At 44.9% G+C, this 16,968-nt stretch overlaps 1 protein-coding gene across 2 annotated transcripts in view; it reads left to right on the forward strand.

The window, feature by feature from the left end:
• Window positions 1-7,406: 7,406 nt before the first annotated feature.
• Window positions 7,407-16,968, forward strand: part of TUB (TUB bipartite transcription factor) — a 97,911-nt gene continuing 88,349 nt past the window's right edge. For both annotated transcript variants that reach the window (XM_049781020.1, XM_049781021.1), the window contains exon 1: window positions 7,407-7,713. In XM_049781020.1, coding sequence (XP_049636977.1) covers window positions 7,535-7,713 — 179 coding nt within the window. In that variant the 5' untranslated portion in view covers window positions 7,407-7,534. The remainder of the gene's footprint in view (window positions 7,714-16,968) is intronic.

Here is a 16,968-nt window from a genome sequence, read left to right on the forward strand (position 1 = left end):
CCTACTTCCAAATTAAGTCCGATTCAGAGGTACCAGGGACTTCAGCATCTTTTTTGGAAATACACAATAATTTCATAACCTAAGAAGCAGGAACAAATGGAGACTAGGAAAACCAACACAATTTAAGTGCTTTTATCTAGGAACAGAGTCCTCTTCCATGGAGAACTCTTTTGAGGGACTGTGTATATATGGTAGCCTCCAACATTATCCCAGACAAATGCTGAAGTTGAAGGGAACGTGCTGTACCACTTGGGATTCAGATGTCTGCAGGATACACTGGTCCATAGCCAGGAGGATAAAGGAACCATGGGAGGTGAACTTGGGGTAGTAGAGGTGGCATGTATGACCACAAGTGTAAAATAAAAGTATAAAAATAGAATCTACAGTTGGGTAAGACTGCCCCAGCCACCATGATTCTAACCCCGTAGGCCAATGGGTCTGATGAAGCTGGGTAGTGGCAGAGAAGTAATACAACAAGCATTCAGAAAAGATATTCTTTGGAATCAGTTTGCTTTATTTTCTCATGACCTTTCTCTGCCATGTGCTGTCTGCCTGCCTGCCTTTTTTTTTTTTTCCTCTGGCCCCCAATGCCTGCACTTTTTCTTTATTATCCAGAACCCCACCCATCAGGTTGGGGGAAGGCCCTGTAAACCAGGTGGGCTTTTACATAACCAAAGAAGAGGTTAGGGAAACAAGAAGTTGGGGAAGGGTGACATTTCCACCTTTTCTGTTTTAAAACAAAATGAGAAAAGTTAACAAAACCTTTGTTCTACCTTTCTCTGCTGGAATCTCAAATCAGAACTCAAATCATTAAAGTTTAATTGTGTACATCATTCTCAAAACAATCAGCCTTTTCTATATCTTATACATATCACAAAATTTTTTCCTTAGGCTTCTCTGAACATAAACATTAGAACCTTTCTGCAGATACACATATATAATTTGAAATAAGTTGCTAAATATTCTTATAGTAAGCACTGCTAATAAGAGTCTGAAGTATCCAAATTTCTTTTCCATCTACTTCTGTGGACAAAGACATTAGAACATTTTTGCAGACATAATTTGAGAATAAGTTGCTACGTAATAATACACAATAAAACATCCTAGCAATTGGGAAACATCCACTGAGAATTTTTAAAACTCTAGCAACATTATGTATTTCCCCAGGATTGTACAAATTAATATTAAACCATTAAAGTTAGATACAAAATTTTCTGTTTGCAGTGGGGTTTAGAACAAAATAATAAGAAACGGTGCAGCGGTAGGAGTTAGCCTTGCACTCTGCTGATATAGGATGGACGGCGGTTCTATCCCCCAGCGTCCCATACGGTCCCCCAAGCCAGGAGCGATTTCTGAGTGCAGAGCCAGGAGTGACCCCGTGCATCACTGGATGTGGCCCAAAAAACAATAAGATCCATACAGATAAAACACATTTTAACCAACAATATAGTGACCAATGCAAATAGGGTCAAAAGATTAACCTGAAACAGTTAATTTTTTGGAGCTCACCCAGGCAGGAGGTTCTGAAAACAGCCTCTCTTCAGTTGAGCTTTGGCTGGGCTTGGATTCTCCACCTTCTATATTAGGCTGCTGAGATCCTTATGGGATGTAAAGGCCTTCAGTTCTAGAGCTAGAATCTGAGTGGGGGACCCACTCCTTTACCTGCTGCTGGTCTCCAATGGAGCTTTTTCTTTGGCTTCTACCCCATTATAAGCTGCTTCATGTTAGGAGGCTAAGGTCCTTCTACAAAGCACCTATAAGTTATTAAAAATGTAAATGAATGTTCCCCATACAACCAGGAGGCAAATATGTGAAGGGTAGGAGATTAAGAAAATGCTGCTGTTGTTGTTTTTAAGAGTTTATTGGTTGGTTTTTTGTTTGTTTGTTTTTGATTTTGTTTTTGTTGGTTTTTTTTTTGTGTGTTTTTTTTTTGTTTTTTTGTTTTTTTTTTTTTTTTTTGGTTTTTGGGCCACACCCGGCAGTGCTCAGGGTTTCTCCTGGCTGTCTGCTCAGAAATAGCTCCTGGCAGGCACGGGGGACCATATGGGACACTGGGATTCGAACCAACCATCTTAGGTCCTGGATCGGCTGCTTGCAAGGCAAACGCCGCTGTGCTATCTCTCTGGGCCCCGAAAAAATGCTGTTTTTAAACTTTTTTAACAGTTAATAATAAAGGGATCACTTGACTCCAGAGCTTGAGGAGGACAGAGAGGAAAGAAATCAAGGTGGGTGGGGGAAAAGAGAAAAAGGGAAGTTTGGGAGAAGGGTTCACCTTATACACAAGAACAGATAAATCTGTCCCATGTTTATGAAGATGCCCCAAGTCTTCTGCTTGATCTTCTTGGGATCATTTGGATCATTGTAAACATTTTGTAAGAGAAAGCCATGATTTCAGAAGAGAGTTCATGAGGTAGAACACATACTGAGTTAGTCCATGAAACACTGAGTCCCATCCCTGTCAATTCCTGATCCCTTTAACACTGTTGGGTGCATACATCTGTGCATCCCTTTACCCACACTGCTGGGTAACACACCAGTGTTAAAATCACAATGAGGCTAAAAAGAGGACAGGGTTTAACCATTGCATCCTGCTTACCCCAGTTTGAATCCCTGGAACCATGCCTGATCCCCTGAGCATGAAATCAAGAGTAAACATTGCAGGGTGAGGGCCCAGCCCCATAAAAAAAATAAGATTACAGGACATCTATCTTCTGTGAGACTTTGCCTAAGGGCACACTCTCACTTTCTTCTATTGCTTGTCCTTCTGCAGTCCCTCCTTTCCACACCTGCAGAGATTAGAGCATGAGCATATGTTACACCTAGTGTGGTATATGTATAAGCTAAGGATTCTGTCCTTTCAAATTTCCTTCCTAACAGGACTATCTTTGAAAGATCCTGTGTACCCATGGCCTTTTGTTTGGGAAGGCTATATATGACTCCGCAACAGAAGTCAGTCAACAGTTAAAGTCTTTACTACCTGTTGATGGTAGTGGGTATATTTGTTTTTTTATTTGGTTGGTTTTGGGGGGTTTTTTTTTGGGGGGGGCACACCCAGTGGCAGCACTCGGTTATTCCTGGATCTGTCATAAATTACTCCTGGAAGGCTTGGAGGACCACATGAGATACTGGGGATAGAATCAAAGTTGGTCATATGCAAGGCAAACACCTTACCCAGTGTGCTAAGGTTTAGAAGCAAAATTGCATCAGAGCTACTGGCGAAAAGGCATGGGAGTTGGGGAAGGCACACATCAGTTAAAAGGCTCCCAATGGGGGCTGGAGCGATAGTGCAGTGGTAGAGTGTTTGCCTTGTACACGGCTGATCCAGGATGGACCTTGGTTCAATTCCTGGCATTCCCCCAAGCCAGGAGCAATTTCTGAGCACAAAACCAGAAGTAACCCCTGTGTATCACTGGGTATGACCCCAAAACCGAAAAAAAAAAAGGATCCCAATGAATGTGAGTGAGGGGCCAGTATTGTCTGCTCTTCTCTATTGATGTAGGCATCATCAGTGAGAAGCTGGGAGATATCACAGCAAATGTATTTGACTAGGAACCAGAGAGAGAGTGAGTACAGAGGTTAAGGTATTTACCTTTCATGTGGCAAACCCCAGTTTGGTTTAGAACTGCAAATGATCCCCCCTGAACACTGCCAGAGTGATTCCTGGGCCAGAAGTAAGCTTGGATAAAAAAAATGGAAGATTGAGAACAGAAATTGATAAGGACCAAAGGGAGAGTACAGCAGATAAGACATTTGCTCTGCATGCTACCAACCCAGATTCAATTCCTGGCACCGTATATGTTCCCCCAGAGTATCGTCAGGAGTAATCCTTGAGGGAGCCCTGATGGTCATATTATTACCAATATCCCAAAAGCTAGAAAACAACAACAAAAACAAAACGAAAAAAAGCAAACAGAAATTGAAGGTAAATCTTTACATAGAACATAAAGTGCTTGGCTCTAGCCAGCAGCAGAACCTATGTCTTTATGTTGAGAAACATTTCCTTCCATCTTCATTACACCAGAGGATTTTTCTTGCCAATATTTCCTAGGAACTTTTACTCTCAGATCTTGCTCCTGATTTTTGCCATGGTGAAGCCTGAGTCCTAGGTCCTATGTTGAATTTCCCCCTGAAATATGCTGGATTCTTTGGTTTTCATTATTGAGAGATGTCATTGTACTGTAAGATAATCAGAACCCTAGTTTTAGGACTGGCATTTCTTTACAGAGAACACCAACCTTGTAAATACATTTACATATCCTTTAACATGCAAGTCACAGTTGGAGAGATCCTACCTGCGTTGGGGTTAAGGAGCTCACCTTGTATAAAGCAGATACTGATTCCACCCCTGCACCACATGACTTCCCCAAGCAATGCCGGAAGTGATCCCTAAACCCCTGAGTACCAACAAGTGTAGCAGAAACCACCCCCTCCCAAGCAAACAAAAACATCAGGACATAAAGTGAAAATCACACCAGGAAGTGAACCCAGAGCCTTATCCTTGGGAGCACATGCCCTGTGAAATGCTGAGTTAAACCTTGAACCTTCTTTATTTTGGGCAAACCTACTATACCCTTCCTGAAGTGCCCAAAAATATCCAGAAAGAGAAACTTCTGTTTTTGCTTTCTTATCCAAGTCTAATTCCCAATCTCTAAGTAGTTTTTAACCTGCTTTCATTCTGCTCCCCCTTTGTGCTCCTCATTATGCTCTTCATGTGATAACACTCACCACTCGTGTTCCCCAAGCATCAGTCAAAAAAGTGATGGTGTACACTTATCAAATGTACTAAAGGCTAGGGGATAACAAAACAACTCATAGAATAGGAACTAAATTAAAATAGACCATTAGGGCCTCAGAGATAGTTCAAAGGCAAAGCACCTTGCAGTGTGAGACCACAAGTTCCAGTCTCAGTACTGCCCCCATCTACACCCAGCACCATGTGCACTGCAGCACTGTCATTGGGATTCCTGGTGACAAACCAGTGTTTCATTTCCAGCACATTATAACCAGGCCTGTGCCAGCATTGCAACCAAGTGCAGAGACAAAACGTACACAAGCACCACCACAATGAAAGCAAATGGGACTGAGATCATAACAGCAACTAGGGAGATAGGAGAAGATCCTGCCCTGAAGTTTCCTTTCAAGGAATGCACTCCCTGCTCCTGACACTGAGAGGGGTCCAGGCCAGTCCTCAGAGGCTTTAATGAGTTTTTCCTTCTGTCAGATGCTTTCAGGCTGTCTGGAGGTTAAAGTTGCCCCACAACTGTCAGGCTGCACTCAAAACACCGGCATTGGGGTAGTTATTTGCACTTCTTAGGGGAAATTTGGAGGTAGAGCTTCTAAGAGCCCAGTATACCTGTTGTTGGCTCTTACACTATCAAACTCCTGTGTTTGCCAAGGCCTAGTTCCCAGGGGAGGGAGGATGTGTGTTTGCTGTTAACTGCCTTCAACAGCTTCTCCAAGGCAAACTGGGTTGAGGTGGGGGTAGTGGTGCTGGCAGCAGTACCAAGGTCAGTCTCAGGTTTCTGTGCTGACACAGGTTGGAGGGGGGATGTGATGCTACTCTGAATTGAGGACCCTGTCTTGGATCTAATTGCCATTACCTATTGATAAAAGAACATCTTTCTCCAAAGAGAAAGATTTTTCTCTTTGGAGAAAGATGTTGTATATGGGACAGGAGCAGCAGCTGGTTCTCAACAATTTCACAATTTACCCTTCATGGTCATGAGTCTCTTCATCCAGTGATGCTTCAGAAAGACCAACCACACTCCAGTCTGCAAATTGCTGAACCAAACACTTGACTAAGACTAATTCACATGAAGAGGTTACATCAGTGACTACACTACACAGGATAGCAAATTCCACCTCTGCAGGAACTCTGACATAGGTGACAGGTGTCCACTGTTGAGGCCTGAGGCCTGAAGAAGAGAAAAGTTTCCCTGCAGAGCAGCCACTTGTCTGCTCTCTGCCTGCCAAGCTGATGGCGGGCCCTGGGGACCATATTATCTTCATTGCTGAGAAGACAGAAGCTTGATCTATTAAATATCCTTTTTAAATCTCCCTTTTTAGGGGTATCTTTGGGACACACTCCAGTGCTCTCAGTGCTTACTCCTGGCTCTGTAGTTAAGGAGTAGTCCTGTTGGGGCTGTGGAACCATATGCAGTGCCAGGGATGGAATCCAGGTGGGCTACATGCAAGGCAAGCACATTACCGACTTTTATCTCAGGGTCTAAATCTCCCAATTTCAGTGTGATTCGAAGAGTCAATTAAAAAAAAAACAAAACTGGTTCTTTTGCAGAGCTAAGTTGCATCTGGGGATTGGATGTAGCAGGTGCACCTGCCAGCTTTGAACCCAACACTCAGGGGGTTAAGCAGCAATCTAGTTGCAAGAGTTGGCACTAATCCTTGGATTACCACTAATGTGATCCTCCTCCACCTAGACCTGATCTCAGCATATTGGCACAGTCTCCCCATGACTGAAAGATTCTTATTCTTAGGCTTGCATGACCTCTGCAAGATTATACCTGTAAATCCCCGCTGCCAGCAGCCCAGACTGGGGGAAGGGAAGGGAGAGAGTGACTGAAAACCCATAAGGCTCCTTCCTATCCTACAACATTCCAACTGGCCCTGAGCAACCCACCCGTCTGCCCTCTAGCTCAGCCAGGTGTAGAGTTAGAAGACACCCCACAATAGAGGATCCAACACAGCTGGATTCTCCACAAAGGCTACTAGAAGTAATTGAGAAAGCACCAAGGCACTGGAACAAAAAAGAGATAGCTTAGAAAGGTAGTCTTGGGCATTGAGCATACAGCGGGGCAGTGAGTGCCAGATCCAGGTTGATTCCCAACTTTCCTTGTAGTCTGTTCCCAGCCCTCCAGGGGTGATCCCTGAGCCAAGAGTAAGCTTTGAAAACCAGTTACTGAAGCCCCAAAAACAACAAGAAGAAGAAGAAAAAAAAAAAGAATTGTGCGTATTTGTGTGTTGGGAATAAAGCTGCAAACAAACCCAAAGCGGATCACAGGGCTAAAATGCGGGAATGCAGAGTGGGAAGAGTGTGGGTGGTGGGGGACGGGTTTTCACCCAGAGGGGCTGACATTTGACAGTTGGAGCTGGCTGGAAAGACGGGGGACTCCGAATTGGGGAAGATGTTGGTTGGCCCTTTCCGGGCTCGGAGGGCAAAGAAAGACAGCGACCGATGTGGATGGATGGAACCCGCATGCGGGGGGTCTTTTGGTGAGGCCCTCTTGTGAGCCCCCTGGGGACTGATTGCTGGAGTCCCGGGAACATTTATTTGAAAGCGGCGGCAAAGCCGGGGTGACGCCGGAAAAGCCAGCTAGGTTGCCATGGCGACGGGGAGCGCACCTCGGAAATAAATAAATAAGCAGTCGGGGCTGGCTGCAGTCGCCGCGCCCCCGCGGGACTCGAGCGCGGGGGAGGGGGCCCCGCGGGCCCGGGTCCCCGCAGCCCGCGCGTCCGTGTGCTATTGGCAGAGCCGCGGGGGGGGGGGGGTGTAACCCCGGGAAAGGAGGGGAGGCGAATGGTACAGCCCTCCTCCCGCGCCCCGCCGGGGCCCGCAGCGAGCCAGCGGGCGAGCGCACGGCGAGCCCCGCGGAGCCACCTCCGCCCTCCAGCGAGCCGGGAGCCGAGCGGGGAGGCGGCGATGGAGGGAGGCGGCAGCCACCGGACGCTGTCCTACAGCCGCTGGAGCTATGACAGGTAGTGCGGGCATCAGCGCGGGGCCGCGGGGGGCGCCCCCGGGCGCGCGCGCTCCGGCCGTGGGAACTGGGGTGCGCGCCGCCGCCCCATTCACGGGAACCCGGAGCCCCCGGAGTGTCTGGGACGTCCGGCACCGAAAAGCCGGGGCTCGCGGGGAGCTGCGCGTCCCGAACCCCCACGGTGGTGCCGGGCTGTTGGGGATCCGCTCTGGGAGGAACCGCGCGAAGGAGCTCGGCGGCGCGGCGGGGCGGAGCGCGCGAGGCTGACCCCCTCTGAGATGCGTCTCGACAGGGTCTGAGCCCCCCGTCCACGCCTCCGAGATATTGGGGTGGGGGTTGGGGGGGACAAGGGATGAAATCCAGCCCCGGATGAGCACCCCAGCACTTTTTGAGCATCGGGTCGGGCGGCCTGGAGGGTGGCGCGGGAGCGCGGCCCGAGGCCCGAAAGTGCCCGTGCCGGGATTGGGTTGCCAGGCTCCGCGCGCCCCAGGGGGATGCGGAGCGGCTGCGGGCGTGGGCGGATTGGAGACGCGCTCCCCACGCACTCGTCCTGCTGGAAGAAAATCATCCTGGCGAAACGAGCAGAAATAAGAACCGGGGAATGAGTTTGGTCATGAAACTAAGTCGGTTTATTTTGAGATCATGCCCTTTCGGAGCGAGAGGAAGAGAGGGGAGAGTGAGTTTTAATGGACACCCCCTCTTTTTGGAAATGGAGTCATGATGATTGTAGGTTTGGGTTGTTTGCCTTCAACCCACTCCTCCTTTCTGTTCTCAGCTCCTAGTGGAGCTCAGAATTCGAAAGGGAAGTGTTCACATCCTGGCCCTAGTGGATGAGACCTGGCAGAGAAACTTCATTAGCGGTCGCTCTCTCTGTCTCTCCTTCTCTCTTCCATGCCCAAGGCCTTCTTTTCACTCTGCCCGAAACCTTGCAGTCTTTGTCATGGCACTGGTTTTTTTCCCCAGATTCTAGGGACCGGCGCCTCCTGCCGTGGCCTCCACGGCGCCGTCTTTCTTGCCCAATCTTGCCTTCCCCTCCCGGCCTGAACCAAGTCCTGGCTCTTTGCTCTAGGGGGCCGCGCAACAGGTCCGCCTCTTCCTCTCCTGTCACTGCCTTCTTGAGGGAGCAGTTCATCTGATTTGGTTGATTTGGTCTCCACCATCCACCCTTCCTGGCCCAGTCCTGAGTATCTACCTGCTTGAGGGCCACCTCATGGTTCCCGTGAACTTGCCTTTTTGGAAAAGCAGCTCTTTCTCTCTCTCTCTCTGGAGAGAACCTCCAAAAGTAGGGCAATATTTAAGTTCAAATAATGAAACATCGGAAACCTATATTCAGATAGCAAATCTCATATTCATTCACTCCATCATATTTGTACAGAATGAAATCTCTGTGCCCAGCCATGGTGATGAGGAAATGAAAATATTTTTAATAATGTTTCAAACCTTCCCAGCCCTGCAATAAGCTCATTGTCTAGATTCTAGAAAAATGAAGGATAGTATCAACCACAGATCTAGTTTCTATATGGGGGGGATACTTTCAAATTCTATATGATGAGACTACAGAGCTAGTATAGCGAGTAGGACATTTATTTTGCTTTGTATGTAACAGTCAGAGTTCTGTTCCTGAACCCCACCAGGGTGATCCCTGAGCACAGAACCAGGAGTAATCCCTGAACACTGCCTAATGTGGTGCCCCCCCCCTAAAAAATTACGACTTTATTTTCCTTGACCTTCACTGTGGTGAGCAGGGACCAATGTCAGCTCCTAGTGAGTGGGTGTGGTCTGGAGTTGCTAGGGTACCACCAAGGTTATCCTAACAGTACTTCGGACCTGACAATGCTGTCTCTGACCTATACTCATTTCTTTCTTTTTTTTTTTCTTGGGTTTTGGGCCACCATATCGGATGCTGAGGATCAAACCCGGGTCTGCAAGCACACTACCGCTCTATTATCACTCTGGCATTCATACATACTAAACTTTTTTCTTGCAAAAGCAAACAATCAAAAACTGCACAACTTTGGAATTAGACAACCTGGATTCAATACCAACTCCATATAGCTAAACTTGTACAAGTTCCCTTCCTTCTCTAGGCTTCAGTTTCTTCACCTGTAAAGTGAGAACGTATTATAAGATGAAAGAACAACTATGAAGGGTTTAGCAGTCTTCCTGGGACATCATTTAAAAAGTGACTTTACTACTGTTTTTAAGTAAATATTTTCAAGGCCTAGTCCTCCCTAGAACATTGGTTTGAAAACCTCTTTTTTTTTTTTTTACCATCCCTAAGTAAAGACATTTCCTAGGGTTCTATCCTCAGAATTCTTTACTTCTTACCTCTTCAACCACAGCACCTGGGGAGCTGTGTGAAGAAAACTGTTTCCCTGGCCCTCATCCATACAAACTGAGTCAGAATCTCCAGGTGTGGGGCCTTGGAATTATTTATTATTATTCTGGGGGATTTCTGGGACACACCTGGCAGTGGTTCAAAGCTGCTCCTGACTCTATGCCCCTGAGTCTCAGCAGTTCTCAGGAGAGCATCCTGTGCCAGTGACTGAGCCCAGCCTTCTTACAAGCAAAGCAGGCACTCAGCCCTATTTAAGTCGTATTTCTCAGATGATTCTGATCTGGCCTTCTGGATCTATTTCCAGAACCTCCATGTTCTAGTTAGAACTTAGTTTTTCAAACATTAAGTAAACATTTTAATTATGGTCTTCAGGATGAACCTGTTAAAATCATAAAAATATATTGTATACAGATGGTAAAAGTTGAATTCTGTGATTCTGATGCCCATCTTCATCCTCAATCCTTAGAAATGAACTGTTCACCCTCACTTTTCAGCCCTCTCTCTGGCTTCTGTCACTACCCCATCTCTTCCTTCCTTCCTTCCTTCCTTCCTTCCTTCCTTCCTTCCTTCCTTCCTTCCTTCCTTCCTTCCTTCCTTCCTTCCTTCCTTCCACTCCTTCCTGAGCTTCGCCCCTCTGGAGTACATACTCTGACCATTTATGCTGTTCTTCCCTCTTGCTTCAGGCTGTATATGTGTCGTTTATATATTGCAGTGTGACAACTGCAAAAAGAGAAAAGTGTAACAAACAAAACTCCTGGATGTAATAACAACATAATTATTTTGTTAGCTCAATGTTCTGAAGTTCTGTAGTTTAGGTAGGTAGGCTCAGCAGAGCAATTTTTGAAGTCAGAGCCAGGCTCAGCTTTTTTCAGTAGCCCTTGCTCAACGTTCTGTAGCTCTGCTGTGAACTTGGCACATCTGGGGCCTCTCTGTGTGCTTTCTCTTTTTTCAGCTGACTTGCTCTGATTTGCTCCTATTCCTAGGGAAAGAAGAGAAGCAACAGGATCTGTGAATCCCAGATCCTGCCATGCTAAGGATTCAGGGCCACTCACAGCAGAGTTCAGAGCAACACAGGGTTATCTAGCAAGTTCTCATCCTGTGGTGCTTGGGGATTTCAGGGTCCTACCTAGTGATGTTGGGGGTTGGGGGTGGGAAGATAAGGAACTTATCATGGCAGAGAATGAATTCAGGGCCCTGCACACAGGCACCTGAGTGATCTCATCATCATCCTGAAAAATCCCTTGAGGCCTCAGTTTCAAATGTACAGAATGTCACTCTTCCACACTGAATTTGTTGACAGTCGAAGTAGCCCTTGACATTAGGGATAGGAAATAAACCTTTCTTTTGTGGCAGTGGGTTTCTTCCAAAGGGTCTAGGAACCATTTTCAGCTACTTTGGCTAATTGGGCCCAAGGATGTAGCGCTGTTCAGGTCCTGCTTGCTGTAGGGGAATTACTGGGATTGCATTGGCAGTTCTCAGGGCCTCCAGGCCTTCACCCAGCAATGTTTGGGGGGCCATGTGTGCCAGGGATCAAACTGGGGTGAATGACACACTAAATCATATGTCTTAACCTTTGTACTATCTTTCCAGCCTTATTCTTCTTTTTTTTTAAGTGAAAACCCATGAAGATTTTATGACCTTTTTCAGTTTATCACAATATATTGCCTATATTTAAAAAAAATTACTGACTCCTGGTCCCCACTAACCAAATGTTAGTACAAAATACTTCTCTTTTCTTCTTTCAGTTTTTAGACTTGACTGGCTGCTTTCAAGATAGATATCTGTATCTTTAATTCTAATCTGATTGAATTTCCAACTTCATCTCTAAGTGCCTGTGACTTTGCCATTGAGATAATCCCCACATATCTTGCGCTTGTTCAAATTTGGATCTGTAACCAGTAACTCTACCAGCTAAATGAACTCAAAGCTTTGGCAGTACCCCTGGACTTGTCAGTTTAGTCAAATCTCTCTCTATGCTGAGTCCAATATTAGTTATAGCATAAAATAAAATAATGTACGTAAAAGGGAGAACACAAAGGGCCAAAGAGATAGCACAGTAATGGAGCACTTGTCTTGCACCTAGCTGACCCACCCGCATTTTCTTGGCCTCCCATTTGCCCTTCTCAGCCTAGACTACATGGAAGCCTAAATCACTTCTGTTTTTGTTTTTGTTTTTTTCTTTTTTTGTTTTTTTTGTTTTTTGGATCATACCCGGCAGCTCTTGGGGGCTACTCCTAGGTCTCCACTCAGAAATCACCCTGACCTTATGGGACACTGGGATTCAAACTACCTACCGTCCTTCTGCATGCAAGGCAAATGCCTTACCTCCATGCTATCTCTCCGGCCCCACTGAATCACTTCTTACCACCGTCATGTATTTCCTTGTATGAGGTCACAACTCCAGCCCTGCAGAGATCAGTGCTAAGTGTCCACTCTACTTGCTTCCTGTGGCACTAGAATACAGCCAGGAATCCCACCCAGCTTTGCAGATTGTCAACACTTGCACAGACTTCAGTTGAGCCATCTACACTATCTCAGTCTTGCCCTCTTTCTGTCCTCCTTTTCTTCATGATTTTTATTGATGTTGTTGATCGTATGCCTAGATCCAGTGCTCCTACCTTTATTAGCTCTGGTTCTCTTTGGGAATCACATAATAGGTTATGTGGCTTACACTAGGCCCCAATGTTCACTAACATGTATACCCCTTTAATTACACCCTATTTGTTAACTTTCTTTTCTATCATTTTCTTTTTACTTTATTTTGATTGATTGAGGTTCTATGATTTACAATACCATTAATGATGGTTTTCTGTGAAATAATTCTAACCCCACCTATTACCAGTGTGCCCACCCCCTCCCTCAAGCACCCCAATACCCCTCTCTTTTAATGTCCCCCAATTCGGTTGTGTGGATCTGTTTTCTTGTTATATTGCCATTGACCTTTTGTTGTTATCTTTGTTGTATATTTAAGTCTTTCATATAAGAAAGATTATCCTGTATCTATCTTTCTTCCAACTGATTTCACTAAGCATTATATCCACTAATACCATCTATGTACAGAAAATTATATTATTTTGTTTATTTATTTATTTATTTTGGTTTGTGGGTCACACCTGGTGGCGCTCAGGAGTTATTACTGGCTCTGAGCTCAGAAGTCACTCCTAGCAGGCTCTGGGGACCATATAGGATGTCGGGATTCGAACCTGGGTCTGTCCTGTGTTGGTCGCAAGCAAGGCAAATGTCTTACCACTGTGCATCGCTCTGGCCCCCTGTTCTTTTATTTTTTGTTTTGCTTTGGACCACCCCCTGTGATGCTCAGGGGTTACTCCTGGCTATGCACTCAGAAATCGCTCCTGGCTTGGGGGACCATATGGGATGTTAAGGGATCGAACTGCAGTCCATCCTAGGTCAGCCATATGCAAGGCAAATACCCTACTGCTGCGCCACCACTTAGACCCCTGATTTTAAAGGGTTGTATGGTATTCCATTGTGTGTGTGTGTATTGCAACTTCTTTTTTTGGGGGGGGGGCACACCTGGTGACACTCAAGGGTTACTCCTGGTTATGCAACTGAGAAATTGTCCCTGGCTTGGGAAACATATGGATGCCTGGGATTGAACCACCGTCTATCCTAGGTTAGCATGTGCAAGGCAAATGCCCTACCTCCTACATCACCGCTCTGGCCCATACTGCAACTTCTTGATCCATTCATCCATATTTGAATTTTTGGGTTGTTATCATATCTTGGCTCTTGTATTGGATGTTTCAATGACTATAGGTGTCCATATATAAACTTTAGAATTGATGTTTTTGTGTTTGGGGGAAAGGTGTCAAGAAGTTCTATTACTGGGTCATATGGGAATTATATTCCTATTTTTGGGGAAAGAACTTTATATAGCTTTCCATAGAGTCTGAACAAGACAACATTCCCACTAGCAGTTTATAAAAGTTTTCTTTAGGTTGAGAGTGGGGACACACATGGCAGTTCTGGTGCCCATTTGATACCAGAGGTTAAACCAGAGCTCCCACATACAAATCATGCATCTTAGCCCTTTGATCTAGCTCACTGGCCTGGGTGTGAGCTCTCTTAGTTCAAGTATACAAGTTATAGCTATTTGAATATAGGGTCACTGCAGTGATCACAGACTGTGGGACTCAGTCATAGTTTTAGTTGGGGTGCTCACACCTTTTTTTAATGCTTGATACTTTTCTGAACATACTTGGCTGTGGTATAGCCAGAAATTTCTTGCAACTGGGATAACAGATAAAAGGACTGCCAGGCTCTAAAAATGCCATGATTATGTTCAGCTAATGGGGGGTATCAGGGTCATGAACTCATGACCACATATTTGCAAGGCAGGCTATAGAATTCCCTGTGATATTCCTCCGTGCCACAACTTGTGTGTGTGTGTGTATGTGTGTGTGTGTGTACCACAACTCTTAGTTTGATTTGTTTGTTTGTCCTTGGTTATTTTCATGTTCATTCCATACCTTCATCACTCTCAAGAGCTCTCTCTTTCTGACCATATTCTGTAGATAAATGGCATTGCCTTTCTAATCATTAAAAAGAATTGGTCATATAGGACATGATGATCCATAATTTTGTGACTCAACATTTCTTTTCATTTCCAGTTCTTTGCTGTAGTAACAGTTACATGATAAGCAGACTTTTATTTTCCCCTCAGATTATTTGATTAGAATAATATCCTTTAAGAGGGGTTATCAGTAATTCGTTATTGTTGCCAGATTGTCCTCTACAAGGAGTATACTGAGCACCAGAGAGATAACTCAAGTTTTCTGAATGCATAGAGGAGACCTGGGCTCTATGTCCAGGGACATCACATTGTCCCCTGATTATCATTGGGAGTAACCCATAAGCTGAGAGTAGCCTCTGAACACCATTTGGATGTGGCATAAAAACAAAACAAATAAAAGCAATAATATAAACATTGGAATGAGCGGATTTCTTTCCCATTATCAGGTTTCAACTGTGTTGTTTTGTAATTTGTCTGTTACCTTGTAGAATCTGAGGCAAAATGACAAAACTGCTCAGAATTTGGATTTGTGAGTCACAGTGACCTAATTTTGAAGCTTAGAGCCATTGGTTCTATTACATGACTGAAGATAAGTGACGTATTCATCATAACTTCTATCTACAAAAATAATACTAGTAAAAGTACCTGTCTCAGACAGGGGATGTGACATAGTGGTACAGTATGTGCTTTGCATACAAGATACATGGATTCAAGCCCTGTTACAGAAAAACGTGCGGGGTGGGGGGGGGGAGTACCTGCTTCTTTAAGTGGGTTGTTTGTTTATTTAATATGTATTTATTGAGCCTGAGAATGTTTTAGATGGAAACCATTAATAAAATCAAGTTCTTAGTTCTGTGGTTCTTACTAGCTAGTGGAATGTACTGTGGCATATAGTGCTATCAGAAAAATTAGTTCTGGGGCCCGAGTGGTGGCGCAGCAGTAGGGTATTTGCCTTGCACACTGTTGACCCTGAATAGACTGCAGTTTGATCCCCTGGAGTCCCATATGGTCCCCAAGCCAGGAGCGATTTCTGAGCGCATAGCCAGGAGTAGCCCCTAAGCATCACTGAGTGTGGCCCCCCCACCGAAAAAAAGAAAATAAAAGAAAAAGAAAAATTAGTTCTAGTAGGTTGATATTTCATCAGAGATGTGAACAAAAGTAAGGAAAAAGAAAGGAAGAAAGTGGGGAAAAAAAGTAAGCAAATGAATCATGAAATTATTGGGGCAAATATTCCAGTGAAGCAGAGCATTAAGTGAAATGTCCCGAGGTAGGAGTTGCCTACTATGTAACAGGCAACAGCAAGGAGTGTTAGTGCAGTCTTGTACCTTTATTCACTTCCTACTTATACTTTCCTCAATTCCCACCAAACCCCTCCTTAGAGAAATACTGGTATAATTTGTTTACATTTCTAGAATTTTACACAAGTGGAATGATTAAGTATATATTCTTTTTCTGACTGGATTCTTTTGTGCAGCAAAATTATTCCAATATTATTTGACATTCTTTGATGGGTTGCTAGTTTATTTAATTTTGTTTTTGTTTTTTTTTTTTTCTCGGGCCACATCCATTTGATGCTCAGGGGTTACTCCTGGCTAAGTGCTTAGAAGTTGCCCCTGGCTTGGGGGGTACCATATGGGACGCCAGGGGATCGAACCACTGTCCTTCCTTGGCTAGCGCTTGCAAGGCAGACACCTTACCTCTAGCGCCACCTCGCTGGCCCCGTGAGTTGCTAGTTTATTTAATACGAGATTTTCATTGTCGATTGCAGTCACAAAGGTTGTTTCCATTTTGGGACTATTCCAAATGAAGCCTTTGTGACTGTTCATGCACAATTCTTCGTAGACGCATTTTAATTTCTCCTGGGTATGACTGGATTATATAGTGGGTATACATTTAACTTTCTTAAGAAACCATAACTTTTCTGACCACTTAGAACTACATAGGGAATTAATTGAGAACTTGTGGAAAGTTCCAATTCCTTCACATCCTGTGATAACTCTGTTTGGTCAGTCTTAATCATGTAAGCCATTTTACTAGGAAGCAGAGTGCTATGAGTTTGTCTCCTTCCTTTCCCTCTCTGGTGTGTTTTTTTGTGATGTCTGGGATTACACACACACACACACACACACACACACACACACACACACAGCTGTGGTCCTTACACATTTTATCTTGAGGATTTCATGTCAAGTTGCGATACCCTCACACTCAACCTTGGTGCTTTCAGGGTCATTCACCTTTTAGTTGTGATGCTTATACACATGCTTGCCAGGGTTGCACTGGTAGTAGGAGTATGCATTCACATACTTGAATTGGAAATTTCTTGTGGCATCAGCGATCACAGATGCCAAAGCTGCTAGGCACAATTGGCAAAGCTAGCAGGA

This window comes from Suncus etruscus, chromosome 9, assembly GCF_024139225.1.
Source record: "Suncus etruscus isolate mSunEtr1 chromosome 9, mSunEtr1.pri.cur, whole genome shotgun sequence".
Taxonomy (NCBI): Eukaryota; Metazoa; Chordata; class Mammalia; order Eulipotyphla; family Soricidae; genus Suncus; species Suncus etruscus.